The sequence below is a fragment of the Gadus macrocephalus genome, chromosome 8 (assembly GCF_031168955.1).
Source record: "Gadus macrocephalus chromosome 8, ASM3116895v1".
Lineage (NCBI taxonomy): Eukaryota > Metazoa > Chordata > Actinopteri > Gadiformes > Gadidae > Gadus > Gadus macrocephalus.
The window spans coordinates 21,635,533-21,656,896 of NC_082389.1; the positions used below are offsets into that span (position 1 = coordinate 21,635,533).

Here is a 21,364-nt window from a genome sequence, read left to right on the forward strand (position 1 = left end):
ATTATAGCCCGATCATTAACTTAGATTGGGTCAGTTGTGGTACTTTTTTTTGTGGAATACTTGAAGTAGCCCAACCTGGCCCAGACTCTACCTCCAGCGGGCCCCAGGTAGGATGAGTTTGAGACCCCTGCCTTAGACTGTCATGAGTTTCAGAACGAAACAGTGACAGAACACTGCCAATAATCAAGTGACTAAGAAGCTTGCGACTGTGGTCAAATCTCTGAAAAGTCAGTTCTGAAAAAATACATTGTAATTGTGTAAATGTACACCTTTACAAGATAAAAAATAAAAATTCAACCTTTCAAAACGTATTTCTCAAAGTATGAACACCTGTTTGCAGAATCCCGTTTACAAGGTTTCAAAACCGGGAAACAAAGTAATACACTGTTAGAACAGTGCCAGATATGTAACTCTGAGATTTGTGTTGGTGAAAATGATGAAGAAGATAAAATAGAACACAAAATCATGTTTGCAGATGTTTGAAAAAATATTTCAGGCTATAATCTTTTTTCAGTGTTGCAAAACTTTTTCTACAAGGTATTGAGTTTTCAAACACAGACTTACAAGCCTTTGAAACTTTTTTTTTCAGGTTTTAATTATGACTATGATTATGAAATTGGCTCCATAGATCCAGATCCCTTAGCTAGTCACACCCACTCAGAGGAGGACTTTCCTCCTCTCTCCCATTGAACCCCATGTTATTCACCGGCCGCCAACACTTTCGGGGAAATTAATGGGAGTCAATGGAGGCTGAGGGAGGAACGTCCTCCCTGGAGTAATTGTCAATAGGCGTTAGGGGGTGCTAATGTCCCTTTACCGAGGGAACCGAACTTTACTTATACAAAGTAGAGCTGGGTAAAAATATTGATTAATCAATGCACTGAAACTGTTAATTCTAAATAATATTTAGGTCCTCTCCTGGAACCGTCACCTTATCGTGGTGGAGAGGTTTGCGTGTCCCTGTGAACCTGAGAGCTGTGTTGTCTGGAGCCTTGTGCTCCTGGTAGGGTCTCTCATGGCAGAGTGGTCTCAGGTGAGGGGCCAGACTAAGAATGGTTCACAAAACTCCAATGAAGAACGAAAAAAGAGGAGATGTGACCCGGCCCGGAGGAAGCCCGGGGCCCCCGTCTGGAGCCAGGCCCAGACGGAGGGCTCGATGGCGAGCGCCTGGTGGCCGGGTTTGCCACGGAGCCCGGTCGGGCACAGCCCGAACAAACTACGTGGCACCCCCCCTCTCTTCATCCCATGGGCCCACCACCTGTGGGAAGACCCGTTGGGGTCGGGTGCGCAGCCACATGGGTGGCAGCGAAGGTCAGGGGTCTCGACGGACCAGACCCGGGCGGCAGAAGCTGGCTCTGGGGACGTGGAACGTCACCTCGCTGTGGGGAAAGGAACCGGAGCTTGTGAGGGAGGTGGAGCGCTATCAGTTAGATCTGGTGGGGCTTACCTCCACGCACAGTCTCAGCTCTGGTACCGTACTCCTGGATAAGGGTTGGACTCTATTCTTCTCCGGAGTTGCCAAGGGCGTGAGGCGCCGGGCGGGTGTGGGGATACTCATAAATCCCCGGCTGAGCGCCGCGGTGTTGGAGTTTACCCCGGTAGACGAGAGGGTCGCCTCCCTGCGCCTAAGGGTTGTAGGGGGGAAAACTCTGACTGTTGTTTGTGCGTATGCACCAAACAGCAGCTCAGAGTACTCGGCCTTCTTGGAGACCCTGAATGGAGTCCTGTATGGGGCTCCAGTAGGGGACTCCGTAGTTCTGCTGGGAGACTTCAACGCCCACGTGGGCAACGATGGAGACACCTGGAGAGGCGTGGTGGGGAGGAACGGCCTCCCTGATCTAAACCCGAGCGGTCGTTTGTTATTGGACTTCTGTGCTAGTCATGGATTATCCATAACAAACACCATGTTCGAACATAAGGGTGCTCATAAGTGTACCTGGTACCAGAGTACCCTAGGCCGAAGATCGACGATCGATTTCGTGATCGTGTCATCTGATCTGAGGCCGCATGTTTTGGACACTCGGGTAAAGAGAGGGGCGGAACTGTCAACCGACCACCATCTGGTTGTGAGTTGGATCAGGGAATGGGGGAAATTTCCGGATAGACCTGGTAAGCCCAAACGAGTAGTGCGGGTGAACTGGGAACGTCTGGAGGAGGCCCCCGTCCTAGGTATCTTCAACTCACACCTCCGGCGGAGCTTTTCTGGCATTCCTGTGGAGGTTGGGGGCATTGAGCCGGAGTGGGCGGTGTTCAAAGCCTCCATTGCTGAAGCTGCGGTGGCTAGCTGTGGCCTCAGGGTCTTAGGCTCCTCAAGGGGCGGTAACCCTCGGACACCGTGGTGGACTACGGTGGTCAGGGAAGCCGTCCGACTGAAGAAGGAGGCCTTCCGGGATATGATATCCTGGAGGACTCCTGACTCGGTTGCAGGGTACCGACAGGCTCGAAGGGCTGCAGCGGCTGCCGTGTCGGAGGCTAAGCAGCGGGTGTGGGAGAAGTTCGGAGAGGCCATGGAGAAGGACTTTCGGTCGGCACCAAAGTGTTTCTGGAAGACTATCCGGCACCTCAGGAGGGGGAAACGGGGAACCATCCAAGCTGTGTACAGTGGGAGGATGGGACTCTGTTGACCTCAACTGAGGAGGTCGTCGGACGTTGGAAGGAACACTTTGAGGAACTCCTGAATCCGAATAACACGCCCTCTATGTTGGAGGCAGAGCTCGAGGTTGATGGTGTTTCGTCGTCAATTTCCCTGGTGGAGGTCACTGAGGTAGTCAAACATCTCCGCAGTGGCAAAGCCCCAGGGATTGATGAGATCCAGCCAGAAATGCTAAAGGCTCTGGGTGTTGAGGGGCTGTCATGGTTGACACGCCTATTCAACATCGCGTGGGAGTCGGGTACAGTGCCAAAGGAGTGGCAAACCGGGGTGGTGGTTCCCCTGTTCAAAAAGGGGGACCAGAGAGTGTGTGCCAATTACCGGGGTATCACACTTCTCAGCCTCCCTGGTAAAGTCTACTCCAAGGTGCTGGAAAGGAGGGTTCGGCCGATCGTCGAACCTCAGATTGAAGAGGAACAATGCGGTTTTCACCCCGGACGTGGAACTACGGACCAGCTCTTCACTCTCGCAAGGATCCTGGAGGGGGCCTGGGAGTATGCCCATCCGGTCTACATGTGTTTTGTGGATCTGGAGAAGGCGTATGACCGGGTCCCCCGGGAGAAACTGTGGGAGGTGCTGCGGGAGTATGGGGTAAGGGGGTCTATCCTCAGGGCCATCCAATCTTTGTACTCCCAAAGCGAGAGCTGTGTTCGTGTTCTCGGCAGCCAGTCAGTTTCGTTCTCAGTGGGTGCTGGTCTCCGCCAGGGCTGCGCCTTGTCACCAATCCTGTTTGTGATATACATGGACAGGATATCGAGGCGTAGTCGTGGTGGGGAGGGGTTGCAGTTCGGTGGTCTGAGGATCTCGTCACTGCTTTTTGCAGATGATGTGGTCCTCATTGGATCATCGGCCTGTGACCTTCAGCACTCACTTGATCGGCTGGCGGCCGAGTGTGAATCGGCTGGGATGAGGATCAGCACCGCTAAATCTGAGGCCATGACTCTTAGCAGGAAACCGGTGGATTGCTTACTCCGGGTAGGAAATGAGTCCTTAGCCCAAGTGAAGGAGTTCAAGTACCTCGGGGTCTTGTTCGCGAGTGAGGGTACTATGGAGCGTGAGATTGGCCGGAGAATCGGAGCAGCGGGGGCGGTATTGCGTTCGCTTTACCGCACCGTTGTAACGAAAAGAGAGCTGAGCCGCAAGGCAAAGCTCTCGATCTACCGGTCGATCTTCGTTCCTATCCTCACCTATGGTCATGAGGGCTGGGTGATGACCGAAAGGACGAGATTGCGGGTACAAGCGGCCGAGATGAGTTTTCTCAGAAGGGTGGCTGGCGTCTCCCTTAGGGATAGGGTGAGAAGCTCAGCCATCCGTGAGGAACTCGGATTAGAGCCGCTGCTCCTTTACTTAGAAAGGAGTCAGCTGAGGTGGTTCGGGCATCTGGTAAGGATGCCCACTGGGCGCCTTCCTTGGGAGGTGTTTCAGGCACGTCCAGTGGGGAGGAGACCTCGGGGAAGACCCAGGACTAGGTGGAGAGATTATATCTCAACACTGGCCTGGGAACGCCTCGGGATCCCCCCGTCAGAGCTGGTCAATGTGGCCCGGGAAAGGGAAGTCTGGGGCCCCCTGCTTGAGCTGCTCCCCCCGCGACCCGACCCCGGATAAGCGGATGACGATGAGGATGAGGAGGATGAGGAATATTTAGGTATTTTTGTCATCTGCACTTATTATTGAATCAATATCGAAGCAATTGCATCAATATCAAATCGAATCGAATCGATATTGAGTCGAATCAAGACCTAAAGAATTGAATTGAATTGAATTGTGAGGTACCTGGTAATACCCAGCCCTAATACAAAGGCATTAAAGTAGTCAGACTTAAGGGCATTAATTCATTATCGGTCTGGGAAATCTACATTTTTTATTCTCAACAATGTTAAGGAGGATTTTCCTCCCTCTCCTCACTGGAGAAGCCTCCACTGACACACACATGCGTGCGTGGGTGTGGCCAGGGGAGAGGACAAAATAAATGGGGGGGGGGGGGGGGAGGGAAGGAGGAGGAGGTAGAGGAGGCCGAGAGGAGAGGAGGAGGTAGAGGAGGGTGAGAGGAGAGGAGGTGGTAGAGGGGGAGGAGAGAGAGGGAGAGGAGGTGGTGGGAGAGGAGTTGAAGGAGGAGGTTTGGGAGAGGGAGAGGAGGAGGTGTTAGTAGGAGAGGGGGAGGAGAGAGAGGAGGTGGTGGGAGAGGAGGAGAAGGAGGGGGTGGGGAGAGGGAGAGGAGGAGGTGTTAGTATGAGAGGGGGAGGAAGGAGAGGAAGAGGAGGAGGTGGTGGGAGAGGAGAGAGAGGAGGTGGTGGGAGAGGAGGAGGTGGGAGAGGGAGAGGAGGTAGTGGGAGAGGTGGAGGTGGTGGGAGAGGAGGAAAATTTAGAGGAGGAGGAGGTGGTGGGAGAGGAGGAGAGTATATATTGTGTGACTATATTGACAGACCATATCAGACGACCAACTAATGCTCGACTGCAGGAAGTTCTAGCTAAGAGAACAACACTATGGTTTTCTTGTGGCACACAACTCTCAGGACAAAGATCTGGTTGCCTTCTTTTCATCTCTCTCTCTCTCTCTCTCTCTCTCTCTCTCTCTCTCTCTCTCTCTCTACTTCTCTCCATCACACTGACATTGGACCAGACCCTCACCCAGAAGGCCACCCGAGTTTTGCTCCAGGCTTTTGTCATCTTGCTCCTTGTCTACTGCAACTCTATCCTGGCTGGTTCACCTTCATTATCATTTGTCCTCTGCAGCTCATCCATAACGCGGCTACCTGTAGCTGCTTCCAATCCCATTCAAGACACTGGGGCTTGCCTACCGTGCTGCAAAGGGCTCTGGCCCATCCTACATCCAGCACATGGTCAAACCATACACCCAATTCCATCCACTACCCTCTAGGACGGCCAAACGGCTTGCTACTCCGCACTGACCCCAGGACAGCTGAAACCCTACTAGTCCTGGCTCCACCATGGAGGAACGAGCTCCCCACTGACCCCAGGACAGCTGAAACCCTACTAGTCGTGGCTCCACCATGGAGGAACGAGCTCCCCACTGACCCCAGGACAGCTGAAACCCTACTAGTCGTGGCTCCACCATGGAGGAACGAGCTCCCCACTGACCCCAGGACAGCTGAAACCCAGGCTGAACACTCATCAGTTCATACTGCATCTGGGTGATTGGAAAGAAAATAAGAGAAAAAAAATCATCTTTATAATTTATATTTTTCTCTATCTCTTGCAGCTGCTTTGCTTGTTTTGAGGATAGTTGTGTTCTAAAACATTATTTCATACATATAATTGAATACACACGTAAGTTATGGATAGCTTGTTTTTGTGTGTTTGTGTTTGTCCTATGTTCTATTGATCTGTAGGCTGACTGAGCTTTTCTATAGGCACTAAGTGCTGAGTACACCATCATAGTGTGAGCTCAGACAGGAGACAGCATAACAAGGTGAAGGGGAGATACTTGAAATCAGAACAAAGTTGTGGAGATGATTTGAGTTTTAACCAAGCTACAGAAAGGATAATTTAACTGCATTCTGGACCATTCTCCAATGGGGGGAGCCAAATAATACTGAAAGATAATCGTACTTTGAATTAGGAATGATGTGAGATAGATGATTTTGGAGGAAATCACGGTATGATATAATCTCTCTCTCTCTCTCTCTCTCTCTCTCTCTCTCTCTCTCTCTCTCTCTCTCTCTCCCTCTCTCTCTCCCTCTCTCCCTCTCTCCCTCTCTCCCTAACTCCTAACTCCTCCCGACCTGCTGGCTGTCGCCTTGCATGGTTGACTCCTCTGTGAATGCTATGTAAGTTGCTATGGATAAAAGTGTCTGCTCATACAAATCACCCATACAGCCCAGGCCAACGTAGTGGGGTGAATCTTATTTTAACTTGAATCAATAACCCTCTATTAAGTGACAATAACACATAACTGTGACTCTTCTGTACGTCAATACATGCACACACATACACCATATAGAGATGCCCCCTATTTGTCAACAGCGTGGTAAAGAGGGGAGGGGTTAGCATCTAGGCTCCACATGCCATCCTCTCCATATGCCAGACAATAACACCCTCTCTCTCTTCACAGAGCACAGTACTAGCTTAACGTCATGAAATTGCTGTGAAAAAAAAATAATACTGTACGTTTACTGTAGTGTATGTGTTGTCTTTCTTTAGTATTTATTGTGTACCTATTTATTGTCTTTGTCTATAACCTGCAGCATCTCCAGTCACACATAAAGAGCATTGTAAAGTGTTCAAAAGGGTATTGACACAATGGGGGCAGAAGGTTAAGAAGAGCTTATAAACCTTGTTGAAGCTACATTTCGCAGTGTAAACAGGAAACCACACAAACAAACATTACATTTAGGGCATTTAGTAGAAGCTTTTATCCAAAGCGACTTACAATAAGAACTTTTGTCAGAAGAAGGAGAAACAACAATACATTGTCTGTACAGTAAAGCTGTTCATAGAAGATCGATAGGTTAACCAATTCCCGTATACAACAAAGATAGCTAGGTGAACTCTGTAGTATACCTCCTCCTCCTCGTCGCTGGGCAGGCATTGATAGTCCCCCTCCTCCGATGTGCTCTGGAGCCGCTGGTATGCGGCCGTCTCCCCCATGGTCAGACTCCCAACAACAGCCAGCAACAACCAGGGGGGAACCCCTCTGGGTCCTCAGAAGTCAATCAGCCAGACACACATTGAGCTATCCTCTTGAGGACCCCGTTGGGTATTCAATCCTGGCCTTTCACAGGTAACACAGTGTCGTTTGAATCTGGGTCGTCCTCGCGTGGCACGGCAATGGATCAGCTTAGGTTTGATCCAAGCATCAGTTCCTCATGGTGAGAGAGCGGCTTTCCAACAGTAGCTGCTGTTGAAAAACGGAAGGAGAGCAACGTCTCTCACGGTAGAAGCGGGAGGAGAATGCGCACTTCCACAGCTCTCTACAGATGTGTTGTTGTTGTCTAAATTAATCCTCCGCAATCCATCCGCAAGCCGCAGCAGGTAATCCTGTAGAGTCACCATGGTCCTCCCTCCATCTCCTCTCTCTGTCTGTCTTTGTCTCTCTCTGCATCCCCAGGGCAAGGAATCCCTCCTCAGCTTAAATGTGGAATCGCAGGTGAAACCTCCACCTTTGAAGAGCAGACAGGGAGATCCCCAAACTAAGCCCAGTCAATATAAATGCTTTTCACATAAGGCGTAGCGGAGGTGTGTTCCAGAAGCTGCTCTTGTGGATCCAGCACTCTCTCTCGCTCCCTCTTCCCTCCCTCTACATGTTCCTGGTCATCTTGTCTTTGATCACTCATTGCCAGGAAATGAAACACAATTTGAAACATTTAGAAAATTGCACATTTTGTTCTTGATTGTTCAAGCATTATTGTCTATGTTTCATTTTTCCTATATTGCTTGTTTTTTTGATCCAGATAGCATTTTTTGAGCAGCTGTCCAATCAGAATGCAGCTTAGTGCCGGAATAACCCAGTAGAATCTCTTGATGCCTGAGTTAATCTCCACTCTAGACCTCTGCTGACGGCTAATCCCTTGTTGTTGTTTTGAGAGTTTTTTCTCTACCCCCCCCCCCCATCACTCTATCCCTCAATCATCCCATCGCTGGATCCCGATTGGCTCAGGCCCGGCTTAGAGTTTTTGGTGAGCGAAAATGCCTCTCCCCCATCACTCCCCCCTATCAACTCGCCCCCGTCAACTCTTCCCCTTGCCTCTCCCCCATAACCCTCCCCCGCCCCCTCCCCCATTCCATCCCCTCTCCCCCATCCCCTCACCCTCATCCCCTCACCTCGATCACCTCCTCTCGGCCTTTGACCCCCGTTGTGACGTCGATCTTCAGTCACCAAGTTGGTCGGAGGGATTATGTTTGAGGGGGGGGGCATGGAGGGGTGTGTGTGCGTGTGTGTTAGAAGCACCTCTCCAGTGCGTCGGACGATATAGGAAGAGGCCATCTGGATAATTGCTGAATGGACATCTGGATTAAGAGGAATAGAATAAAAGAACAGTGTGTGTGTGTGCGTGTGTGTGTGTGTGTGTCGGTGTGTGGTTTGTGTGTCGGTGTGTGGTTTGTGTGTCGGTGTGTGTGTGTATTCACCCAGATTTAAGTGTTTTAACTCTTATTTGTTATATTAATTCCCTTCATAACTTCAACGCAATCAGGCTTGAATAAAGGCAATAAACATTATGGCTCTCCTCCCTCCTTCCCTCGAAAACAAACAAACAAATCACTCTGCTCTCGTCTCCCTTCTCTCTCTCCTTCTCCTTCCTCCAATCTCTTTGCCTCTCTACTAATCCTCCTCTTCTTTCCTCTCTTCCCTAGTCTCTCCTTTTCTCCTCTCTTCCTTAGTCTCTCCTTCTCCCCTCTCAGAAGGCCCCTCTTCTTGCCCACATCACACCTCACTTATCTGATGCCAACATAGCTTAAGGAGAGGATGTATGCGACCTGCCCAGGACTACAGGCAGAAGCTGTGCATGTTGAGAACACATGCTTGATATGAGATATTATTAACTGCTTAAGATAAAACCGAATAGACCATTTCAAATGTGTTAAACACAGCTTATTATCAGTTTCTGTCATCTCAATGACTCAATTATTATCATCTCAATATGAAATATGGCTGGAGGTTACCCATACTAAAACATCTCTCATCTTAAAGCTCTGGGCGTTTTCTGAAAAGAAAAATGAGGATGAGAAAAATGATTGGCAAGGCAGCGGAGCAGATAATGAGTTGATTAGTTAAAAAATGTAATACTAGAATAATACTAGTGGCGTTTATTCATTATTTATTTTGTTAACTGAGTCGACTTACTTGTTAGCTGGAAGGCTGAAAGAAACTGATTATTATGCTCGAACAGAATTTTATCAAATCATGACATCTAGCCACTGGGTAACTGGTACAATCTGAATTTAGTAACTTCTAAATACTTTTGACATACACTGAGGTATATTTCCAACCCGGTCTCACGAAAATACGTGACACTGTCACGTTATTTAATCTATTAACTCGTGATCAGGGACACGTCTTTTCATTTTTTTTTTGTCAAAAAGCACAATTTTCAAACTCATGTATTTCAATTGGAAGTATTTGTCGTGTCACTAAGCACGACTTCCAAACTAAGGTTCTGTCCGGGAGCGTTCTCCCTAATGTCCCTTAACTGTGCAGAACATTTATTGTTAAAAATTGTCTGTGATCTCATCTCATTTTCGACCGCTTATCCGGGGTCGGGTCGCGGGGGGAGCAGCTCAAGCAGGGGGCCCCAGACTTCCCTTTCCCGGGCCACATTGACCAGCTCTGACGGGGGGATCCCGAGGCGTTCCCAGGCCAGTGTTGAGATATAATCTCTCCACCTAGTCCTGGGTCTTCCCCGAGGTCTCCTCCCCACTGGACGTGCCTGAAACACCTCCCAAGGAAGGCGCCCAGTGGGCATCCTTACCAGATGCCCAAACCACCTCAGCTGACTCCTTTCTAAGTAAAGGAGCAGCGGCTCTAATCCGAGTTCCTCACGAATGGCTGAGCTTCTCACCCTATCCCTAAGGGAGACGCCAGCCACCCTTCTGAGAAAACTCATCTCGGCCGCTTGTACCCGCGATCTCGTCCTTTCGGTCATCACCCAGCCCTCATGACCATGGGTGAGGATAGGAACGAAGATCGACCGGTAGATCGAGAGCTTTGCCTTGCGGCTCAGCTCTCTTTTCGTTACAACGGTGCGGTAAAGCGAACGCAATACCGCCCCCGCTGCTCCGATTCTCCGGCCAATCTCACGCTCCATAGTACCCTCACTCGCGAACAAGACCCCGAGGTACTTGAACTCCTTCACTTGGGCTAAGGACTCATTTCCTACCCGGAGTAAGCAATCCACCGGTTTCCTGCTAAGAGTCATGGCCTCAGATTTAGCGGTGCTGATCCTCATCCCAGCCGATTCACACTCGGCCGCCATTGTCCAAGCATTGTCTGTGATAACTAACAATATGACAGCTTTTGGCCACCCGTTTCTACTTAAAATTGTCTGTGATAACTAACAATATGACGGCTTTTGGCCACCCGTTTCTACTTTCACCTTTAATTCTGAGAAATTGTGACAATTCACGGATATATTAAATGCATGTGCGCTGCTCTGTAGGCAAACCACGAAGGAAAAAAGGGTAGCTGCTTCATCTGTTCTTTTTAGAATTGTATGTCTTGATGTTTATTTTATCTAGCCATCTATTGTCTTGTTTTTGGCTTTGTGAATGAAAGTCTGCGTCGATGCCTCGCAAGTCCAGTGTCGCGAGCGGACGTTGCCATGACATCTAGAAATCATACCGTATTTAATGGGTTATCATTAATATTGATGTGTAGGGGCTGATATAACTCGTGAATAATATTGTTTAGGGTGCACTCACACTAGGCCATCTGGCCGTGGCCGTGGCCGTTTTAGCACCTAACCGTGCTCAAATCTGCCAGTGTGAGTGTGGCCAGACTGGCCAGGCATGGCCAATTTGGCCACTTGGGAGAGGTGTGCTGCTACGGCACGGGTCGCTACGGTACAGATGCTAATGAGCCGACACGCGCGCACACGCAAGGCTTACGCAACCTGAGCTGGATGACATATAGTCAATGCGACGACCACGGACATAATAAAGGCGACGAGCCTTCTTTCCCATTAAACGGTAAACATTGCGTCAAGCGGTTCAACTGTTGGTGTGTTCTCTGTGTTGTTATCCATTGTTGTTAAAACTCTGACTGGCGGGGGACTTTATTATGGTCCATGCAGCGGACGCTTGGTGATGACGTGTTACGACGTGAGGATGTATGTACAAGAGCCTTCCGTGGCCAGGCCACACCTGCGACGGCCAATGGCCACGGCCAGATGGCCTAGTGTGAGTGCAGGCCAGAGAACAATGGGGCCATTTGAGCACGGTTAGGTGTGAAAACGGCCAACGACCACGGCCAGATGGCCTAGTGTGAGTGAACCCTTACACCACGGTCTGGGGGAATACTCGTATTCTGATTGGCTGCAGGGTGTGCATTTATCCTGGCCTGGCACCGCCCACCAACCTACTTCCGCTCAATTTTCATTTCACTTCAGGACTAGGTCTGGACCTGCTTCATATGAATGTGTTTCTTGGAAGCCAGATTTCTGGCGGTCCAATCAGCGAACAGAGGGAGTGGCTGAGAATGATGACGTCTAGGTCGCGCGCCAGTTTCAGTTGTCGTGAGAGGAAGACAATGGAGAAGGTTACGAGAGAAGCTATTCGGTTTGTTGTGGGATCGCTGCAAGAACAAGCTTTGCTGAGTTTTGTTGGTGGCCATGATGTTGTGGCGCTTCTCCCCACCGGGTTCGGGAAAAGTTTGATTTTCCAGCTGGCTCCGTTAGTGGTGAAGGAGTTAGCTAAGGCGAACGCTAGCAATGCTAACCCGTAGTTGTTGTCCTCTCCTCTCTTGTTGCACTTATGGAGGACCAAGTGAAGGAGGCAGAACAGTTGGGAGTTCGTGCTGGGCAGCTCGGCGCGCATGATGACTGTGACATTCTGGATGGAAACTTTAGTCTGGTGTTCGGCAGCCCAGAGTCCTGGCTGCTAAACAATACATGGTGACGGATGCTAGCCTCAAGCATTTACCAGGAAAACCTCATTGGCATCGTCGTTGATGAGGTCCACGTTACAAATGGTAAGTTTGCACTTAATACCGTTAAACAACATAATAGGGCTGTTTTTGCTTACCTGATTGCTTAGGTTAAACAACTTGAGTAGGTCTGTTTTTGCATACTCGTTAACTCGGTAGCTTAAGCCAATGTTGTCATTCAACTTTATGATGGCCTGTAAGATTAATGAGGAATTCATTTCGTTTCTCTCAGGGGCGAGGCTTCCAAAGGCGAGTCGGCATTCTGAGACTGTTTTGCTAAGCTCGGAGAGCTAAGATCTATAGCCAAGGAGGGTGAGTTGAATGCACGGCCCTCTGTGTTGTTCATACCTTACATGTTGTGAAATATCTAATTTGTATGCTATGTGTTGCAATGATTAGTTACTGTCCCTGTAATGAAGCCGAATTGCCTGATTACTTGGATTAAGTGTGTTCATAGTGCTGTTCATTAATTCCTCCCTGCCATAGTCTATTAAACAAACACTAGACAACTTGTTGGGTACGTTATAAAATGGGGCAGGTGTTTATTGTGAACTTTTTTTACTCTACCAGGTACACCTGTTTTGGCTCTCACTGCCTCCGCTGACATCAAGTCCAGAAGCAGAGTCAGCAGACTTCTCCATATGGACAATGCCGTTTCCATCATTGCCAGTCCCAATAAGACAAACATCCGTCACCACATGAACTGCCTGGACTGGATTGTGCAACATGCGAAAGACAAGGGCTCAACGATGCAACCAATATTAATTTACTGCCAAAGCCTGAAATCAGTGGGGAGAGTTTTCTCATATTTAAAGGCGGAACTGCAAGGACATGCCTGGGTAGGCTGTGATCCGAACTGTAGAAGTGAGAACCTCCTGATTGGTGTGTTCCACAGCAAAACCCTCCCCCACAACAAGGCGAGAGTGTTGGCTTCAATGAGGGGGAAGGGAATTGCCGGATAGTTGTGGCAACAACAGCTTTGGGGATGGGGTTAAATTTCCCTAATGTTTCACACGTGGTAATATACGGAGCTCCAGGTGACCTAGAGGCGATTTTACAACAGGCGGGCAGGCAGGGCCGGCGCTAGCCATTTGGGGGCCCTAAGCACAAATGCATTGTGGTGCCCCCCAAAAATGGACATCAATTCAGTAATTGTCAGTACGTTTCTCTTTATTTCCAAAATAACTTCAACATGTAATGTTTGCAAATAAATAAGAGAAATTAAAGTCTTGATAAAAGACTACACTAATTGTGCATCAACAATAGCACCAAACATTTAAATAAATAAAATAATACAGTGCCTACAGAGGGACACGTCTGCTTTTCCTGGCTGCAAAATCAGCAATCAGGTCATCATATGACAGTTTCTGAGCCACGTCTCGATTGATGCTGATGACGGCCAGTCCACTTAAACGCTCCTGCCCCATCGATGAACGCAGGTATGTTTTAATGAGCTTGAGTTTTGAAATGCTTCGCTCAGCAGAGGCAACTCTGACGGGGAGAGTCAGTGCAATTCGCAAAGCAATCCACAGATTGGGATACACCTCTTGGAGCTGATTGTCATGAAGAAATGTCAGCATTTCCAAGGCAGATGTCTTTGGTGGTAGCTGAGGAAGGTTGATGATTTCCTGCAGCATCTCAGGTCCATCAATGTCAGCTGTTCCCTTTTCCGTAAGTTTCTTGTGTACTTTAAGTCCTCCTTGGACATTCCATTACCTTTGCTGAAATCAAGCAGCATTTTTCTTTGACTTGATTCATGGTCTCAAACCTCTCTTGCAGTGACATTAAAGAAGAGTCCACAACACTATTGAAAAATGTGACCTCAAGCTTTTTAAGGGCATCATTGAAGGGCTCTTCAACAGCTTCATACGCAAACTGCCTTTTTGTGCTCCTGAGTCTTTTCTGCTTAAGCTCTGGTTCTATATTCAGGGCCTCACATGCCCCTTTCACACCGCCGCAAAATTGGAGCCGGTTCCGGGCCAGTTCGGAGCTAGGGCCAGTGTTTTGGTTTCACACCGCCAAAGAACCGGCTCTGGCCCCTAAAAACCGGTTCAACTCCAGCCCCACTTTTGAGCTGGGCTAGAACTAGAACCGCTTTTACGCCGGGGGCAGGGGGCGGAGTTTTCCGTACCTTCATAAACAGGAAGACCAACGAAGACCGGCATTTTTTAAAACACCGAAGTAAACAATGGACGTGAATCCGTGTATGGTTCGTTCTTTGAATATTCCGATTTAAAACAGCCCTTTTTAGTTTTTTCTGATTTTGTTTTAAATCGGAATATTCAAAGAACGAACCATACACGGATTGAATCGAAGACGAAATTGTTGTTGTTGTGTTTGAAACTGGCGCGAGGGTTCTTCTTCTAATGGCACGGCCACACCAAAGTTAGATTTCGCGTTGGATAATGCGAGTAATGCGCCTAACCTGACGCTTGATCATTGTGTGGTGGTTCAACGCGTCAACGCGCCAACGCAGCTAGATGAGTCCATGTCCATGCAAGTGAACGGAGCGTTCCCTCTTCGTCATAACTATCAAACCAAACATCCTTCACATTCACCGAGCGAACATTATGAAAGTAAAATGCACATTTCTCGCTAAAAATGTTTCCATAAACGCATTTAATGGCGTAACTATGTTACTATTTCCACCCAGAATAAAGAAAGATGTCGGCAGTATGCTTCTGTCCAAGCTCACTACTCTGCCAGTGACGTCTGGGAAAGCGGAGACGTTTGCAGTGACGTCATGACGTTGCTCACGCCGGCTCCATGGCTGGCTCTGGCCGGTGTGAAACCAACTGGTTCTTAAAGCCCATGGTGCAGGTTAACCGGAAGTTTTGATTAATGGGTACATAAAGCACTCAAAATATGTATATAAAGTTAGAAATGTCTCCAAAATGGTGTTAAAGTCCAGTTTTTGTAGTTTTTGGTTAGTAACGGTTATTTTTTACGCAATTTGGCGATGACGTCACGTAAGGTAGACGCATACTAGAACTAGCATTATGGCGGACGGGGATGAGGAAGAGGTAGCAAGACCCACTGTCAACATTTATGATGGCCCACAGCCATATAATTTCGAACCGGTTAGGCGTATGAGGGGAAATGAGGAAATACCGAGAGCCGATGGCCGTCAAAGACAAATAAATGCATGGTCAGAGGAGAATGAGTGGAGAGTTGGTGAAGTGTCCTGGTGAGTTGCTACCATTTAGAAACGCAGCAAGGAGCGCTGGAGCTAGTAGTCTATGAACAGCAGTGCATACAATAACTTATTTTTTTTTACTGTCAGTGAATAGCATCGAATGAAAGTCAACGTTTTCTTTATATCTAGTGACAGTGATTATGTCATTGGCTCAGATAAGTACCCTAAACTTAGTCAGAAGATCCAGAAATAGAAGGCATATTATGCCTTCTATTTCTTCTAAATATGGGCTAGCTTGACAGTCCCACCTGTGAACCCCTAGTGTTTATTCTAAGCTTTTACCTTTCTCCGGTGAAAATGTTGTTTGCAAACGTAGCCGACGCCGAGTAGGCTGGTTATGTCTTCAGTGTGATTATTTTTGATAGTGCTAACTCGTTTTCCTCGTGATTGATTGTCATTGAAACTGTCAGGGTACCGCTTACCGGGAGAGAGCAGTAAGCGTGTCTGTGTCGCTGTGTTTGGCAGGTGTCTGTGTGGGCGGTGTCGTCCCATGGAAACTGTGGTGGAGAGCTTGTGTTGTAGGGAGGTGAGCGCGTTTTGGTCGCTGGTCGAGGAGCTCACCCCACGGCCAGCAGATGTAACGTGCCTAACGCAGCATCCTGGATTTGAGGCATGCTGCCTGAATCCGTTTGTGCTAAAAATAGGATACACACACTTCAGGCAGTATCATGGTCCCCTTCAAGCCAGCACGCACGAGTATGTTCATGGTTTATGTTTACTTTACAAATCTTTTTACACTGAGTCATTTGAACCAACAGTTATAGGTGACAGGAGATGTGTTGCATACACAATAAACATGCATAAGAAACAGGCTTAAAATGACGTTTCCAACCTACTTACAGAGTTTTAAACTTAAGAATCTTTCCTACTTATCCCTAGGCAATACCGGTACACTGCGTACAGGCAAGCTATACGCTGGGCTTATGGCGTTTTAGGGAGGAGTATAAGGAAGCCTCTACCCTCTTGTGTGGTTTCAACCATCAGACAGCAATTCCAGAATGATGACCAGACCTATCAGGGCTTTCAATGGCCTTGTTTGGATGAAAATGAATAAAAATAATAGTTATGCTTATTCTGTTGTGATCATTCAATTGCCCTTAAAATGTTATATAGTACACAGAACACATGCATTTTGGATAAAAAAAAAGTTGATTGGCATTGCTTGTAATGGTTACTGAACAAAGACACAGGTTGGAATTAAATCTATATAAAAAAATGGTTAGGCACAAAACATACAAGGAACACTGATGAAGGGCTAGACCCGCAATGTTTAATTCTAATTCTAATTAATTCTGCAATAGTGTAGTCATACCCGAGGGTCAGTTGATGGTTCTCTTTCTCTCACACACACACACACGCACACTATTTCATGCATGCATACATGCAGTGATACATGCAAAAGCACATCAAGCAGACACAGTGAGCCCAGACAACACCGCACACAGAGGTTGACAAGGCACAGGTAAAATGATTACCAAATTATTTTGAATTATATACAAAGAAATTTCATGCAAATAATAACAACTAAATCATTGGACTTGTCCGTGGAAAAAAATAATAATGTGAAATTAGGTTTTCTTGAAGCGTGACTGCCGGGCTAGGTAGAGGCTGATGGCCTCCTCCTTAGGAATCTGTTCGAAGGATTTGGCGATGGGGGCGGGTGCATCGGAGGACAAATTGGCGCCAACCTCTCGAAGAACCGCGGGTGAATTGGCGTAGCTCTCCCGAAGGGCCTTCATTAATGATGTTGCATAACCTGCAGACATAATAATAATAATATTAATAATAATAATAATATTACTTTATAAAGATCATTGTCACTGATCACTCGTGCGCCATCTCAAAATATGATAGAACTGCCTGACACTGCTTGACACTGCTTACCGTATGAGGCTGCCTCTTTGATGGGACGCACCACATGGGCACCTTTTCTGAAGCGCGGATACCGCACGCAGTACTTCTCCGTCCCGTCACTTCTCCGTGCTGTCTCGCGATTGGCATTGTGATTATAATGCAGCGCCGCTAAGAGAAGCCTACAAAATAACACATTTGAGAAAACCTTTGAAACTTGGTGTATGACAAAATACTACAATAGGCAGGTACTATTATTACTATAAAAGGCATAATAATTGGCAGTGTTATTCCATTGGATAGCACTGACCTGCTATACATCCCAAGGTATGAAAACCCAGTGTGCTTGGGCGCGAAGTGCAAGATGAGGGAGTGGTAAGCCTCAAGGGAGAAGGTCTGGTGCTGTGGAGACAGCTGACGAACATCTTTCAGCAAGGCAGCCCTCATCATTATGTTCTCCAACTTGACTGCTGCCAATGAGCCTGAAAAGACCAAGACAGGTAGGCAGGGAGGCAGACAGACACACAGACGGAAAACGTACAAATAGACAGGAAGATGGATACAGACAGAATTCCTTTTTGAAATGGAAACACATGAAATTGTCCTGCATATGAATTATAGCAAACATAAACAGTAAACAGAATGTTATGAGATTGCCAGGGAATGAAAAAATAATTTCATCACAAAGGTCACATGTCAAAGCATCCAGACAATTACTCAAAGACAGCAACTAAAACAAAACTATGTAGAGCGTGCATAATACCAGTACTGTACCTGGGTCCAGCCACTCTTTGTTGCGCTGATCTTCGTCTAGAGGGCCATGGGCACAACTGGAGAAGGCAGGGGTGTCATGGTCATGGATGTCCTGGATGTGGTTCACTAAACTTCTCCATTTGGCCTCCATGACCGCTGGGTTGCCATCTGGGGTTGAGGCTGCAGTCCAATAGAGGTGATTCACTATAGCTGGCCTCCACAACTGTAGTTGGTCACACTCTTTGGATGCTGCATCCAATGCCTTCCCCAGACCTGTTTTAGAACAAATGGTATTAATTGATATGCACTAACAAAAACTGCTTCAAGGTTCCAACAATGGATACATACTTTTGGCAATGTGCCACACGTCAAAATAATGCTGTGTCCCTTCAGGGATCAGCTCCTCTCTCACCCATTTGGCAACCTAAGGAGAAAAAAAACACTAACATCCAGCTTCAGTGCAATTCAGATATTTACATTCTATACTGCATTTTTATTGTAAATACCTGGCGATGTCGGTCCGTGATCAGCGTTGCCAAATGCAGGTCGTTTCCCCTCAGCAGGCCAACACTGCGCTTGAGCCCTTCAAGCTCACACCATGAGCTGTTGGGGACCTCTGAGCTCTGCAACATGACATAACAGTGTAAGTGTAGAATGCTGGTGGTGTTGAAGGAGGCGTTAATGAACCGAAGCGTTGCTGGTCCAGGCATTATGATACACTACTCTAGTTAGGCAATACACAATAAAGCTCTATGCATGGTTGTAGTGGAAAGATGTTATATTAAGATACAATCCTTTTACCAAATTGCAGAGTTCATTTCTTTGTCTAATAACATCAGGTTTACCTGAACAAGCTGAACATCCACCACCTTGTTCACTCTGTCCTCTATCAGAGAGTATGACCCATACTTTGCGCAGTGCCCAGGAGAATCTGACCTGGAATTAATTACAATTTATGTTTCAAGTTTTTAAAACCATGGTCTGTAAAGACAATCCACCATGTCAACTGCAAATGCCAACTAAAGCCACCCTACATGATAACAAATAACAAAATCAAAACGTGGAACTGGTCTAGCTCTCACACTGGTTTACCTGCAGTCACCAGCAAGAACTAGCCCGCCATCCATTGCCCGTAGGTCACTAAAATTCTTGGCTTGATCATTCTGCCAGGCCTGAACGATTACAGGGATGGTGTAGCGGCGCTGATGGCGAAAGAAACTGCTGGCACTGATGCACTGCAGGCCAAACAGGGTCAACATTCTTAGTGTCTGTGTGGCCAAACATCCAGTAAAATGAATGGCCCCACTTAACAGGAGGTTGCAGGTTGGCATGTTCCTGTGGAGCATTGGCTGGTTTTGCCAGAAACGGTGGTAGCCACATGATGCACAGACCTAGATATGTAATAAAATAAAACATTGTAATCAACAGTATATCAGGATTCAATATAGAGTAAGTACTGTACATTACTGGTCAAAGGTTTCATATTTTCAATGAAACACACATGACCAATACAGTATAACACTCAAATATGATGGCATCACAAACCAGCAGACTTAAGCCAGCCTGGTACATACATTGTAAATTAACTGGCAAGACAGTCAGAGCTATCAGATTGTAATTAGATATTCAGATTTTCTAATCAGATGGCCACGTAAACAAAACTGCATAAACAAAACTGTACCTGCTTGATCTTAACAAAAGTTCCTTCCTGCTGCACAATGCTACTATCCGACCTCTCACAACAGGCCGGACAGATGGCAAAAAGGCCCATCAGCTCCTCTTGGCAAACAATGAATTTGTCAATGCAACTACAACAACAAAAAATTAGGGGGAGGGGGGCGGTGTCATTCAAACTAACAAAGCATTGAGCATTCAATATGGTCTATGTTGGTTTTCGATTATCTCACTTGTGGTGGGGGTCACACGTGTAAGGTGGCTCCTCATCAAACAATTCCTCCTCATCCATCGGCTCTTCGGGCACCCACGACAAGTCACTGATGACAGTGGCATTATCATCATCATCGTCGTCAACTGTCTGTTCAGGACTAGCGAGGGGAGTGGAGGTTTGTGGGCTGATTGAAGTCTGTGTGCCCACGCTAACCATCTTGGGCTTCAGGTTAACCTGCACAGCTGTGGCAGAGGCAGTAAACATACCCAAACATATGACAATCATGGCAAATCTAAGCGGCTATGTTTTGGTGTAGGCTATGTATTCATTTCATCAATGTGTATGGAAATGTCCTACTTGCAATGTTTTAGACATAATATCTACCCCTTAAAATACCAAAGATTTACCGTGAGACCATCGGGGGGGCTTCAAATAACATTGTGTCCCAGCGTCAGAAGTGGAGGAGGGCAAGGGCTGATCCCCAGTATCGACACTCTCCACAGTGTCTACACTGGCCACGGTCTCCTGCTGTGAGGCGTCTGTCAACATCTTGCGAAAACAAATATAAAAAAGTATATTAGTATAAAGTATAGTATATATAAGTATATAAAAAAGAAATCACGGTCACGGTCAAATACAGTATATGTGAAAGAGAACCGTAGCAGTCTAGCACTAACACAAAACGCAAACACACTGTTGTGAAAGCCGCTTGATGATGACGATCACTGATCCAAACACTAGCCATGAAGCTTTCATGACGATATGGACATTTACTTCAGGGCAATTTTGTTTTGGCTCATATTCGTGAATCACGAAATATGCTCTTCTAATGTCAGACTGATCATGCTTGTAGAGGAGGCTGTGTCAAAGGGAACACGGTATGCAAAATACACAGAGCTAGCTAACGCGCAGCTTGTAATTAGCAGCTATAGCATGATGCTTACCGTGGCAATCTCTCGCTTGCGGCAGACGGTGTCTCTCGACCTCGGGACAGGGCAGGCAGAGTGGTTTGCATGCACAGACGGCACGGCGGTAGGAATTAACTTCGCCGTCCTACTCTTTAAACCAAGTGAGACCATCTTGGCATCCCCTGAGTGGTAATCCCCCTCCTTGAAATGCGCGCTGCATATTCTGGAGTACGCGGTAACAGAGCTAGCTGAAAAATCTGCCCGCCTAAACTTGACAAATTGCACCCAGCTTCGGAGAATCCCTTTGTCCTTGGGGAAGCAATGGACCCTATGTCCACTTTTGCTGGAGTTGTTGCACCCGCCACAAATACAGTAGAAAACCATGTTATCTACTTATATATCTACTCTCTCTCTCTCTATCTATATATATGTTATGCTATGCTATCCCTCACTATCTATCTATGTTATGTTATGCTATGCTATCCCTCACTATCTATCGATGTTATGCTATTCTATCTAT

The 21,364-nt window shown here is 47.3% G+C and overlaps 2 protein-coding genes and 1 long non-coding RNA gene across 7 annotated transcripts in view; all 3 read right to left on the bottom strand.

The window, feature by feature from the left end:
• Positions 1-7,723, bottom strand: part of tnk2b (tyrosine kinase, non-receptor, 2b) — a 54,280-nt gene extending 46,557 nt beyond the window's left edge. The window contains exon 1 of one of the 4 annotated variants that reach the window (XM_060059903.1): positions 7,172-7,723. In XM_060059903.1, coding sequence (XP_059915886.1) covers positions 7,172-7,258 — 87 coding nt within the window. In that variant the 5' untranslated portion in view covers positions 7,259-7,723. The remainder of the gene's footprint in view (positions 1-7,171) is intronic. The other 3 variants (XM_060059905.1, XM_060059901.1, XM_060059906.1) reach the window with 3 other exon arrangements.
• A 6,826-nt stretch (positions 7,724-14,549) lies between these two features.
• On the bottom strand, positions 14,550-14,939 carry LOC132462332 (uncharacterized). The gene is made up of 2 exons (XR_009526811.1): positions 14,674-14,939; positions 14,550-14,605 (listed from the first exon to the last, which is right to left on the bottom strand). It is a non-coding gene; the product is annotated as an uncharacterized LOC132462332 (long non-coding RNA).
• A 1,202-nt stretch (positions 14,940-16,141) lies between these two features.
• Positions 16,142-20,985, bottom strand: LOC132463609 (uncharacterized). 2 transcript variants are annotated; one of them, XM_060059888.1, is made up of 12 exons: positions 20,881-20,985; positions 20,344-20,485; positions 19,956-20,178; positions 19,730-19,856; positions 19,141-19,439; positions 18,894-18,984; positions 18,555-18,671; positions 18,397-18,472; positions 18,070-18,321; positions 17,606-17,777; positions 17,329-17,477; positions 16,142-17,200 (listed from the first exon to the last, which is right to left on the bottom strand). In XM_060059888.1, the coding sequence occupies exons 2-12, from the start codon at positions 20,483-20,485 to the stop codon at positions 17,013-17,015; spliced, it is 1,836 nt and encodes a 611-aa protein (XP_059915871.1). In that variant the 5' UTR covers positions 20,881-20,985; the 3' UTR covers positions 16,142-17,012. The 2 variants fall into 2 exon arrangements, with proteins under 2 accessions (XP_059915871.1, XP_059915872.1); XM_060059889.1 differs by lacking the exon at positions 19,730-19,856 and having other exon boundaries at positions 19,141-19,323; positions 19,362-19,439; positions 20,344-20,985.
• Positions 20,986-21,364: the final 379 nt, after the last annotated feature.

Bases quoted from the DNA above. Each gene is read 5' to 3' on its own strand.
- LOC132463609 (XM_060059888.1), bottom strand. From the start codon at position 20,485: ATGTTGACAGACGCCTCACAGCAGGAGACCGTGGCCAGTGTAGACACT. The intron at 19,857-19,955 runs GTGAGATAATCG...TTGTTGTTGTAG, and splicing joins ACGTGTGACCCCCACCACAA to TTGCATTGACAAATTCATTG. The intron at 18,322-18,396 runs GTATGTATCCAT...GTTCTAAAACAG, and splicing joins CGTGTGGCACATTGCCAAAA to GTCTGGGGAAGGCATTGGAT.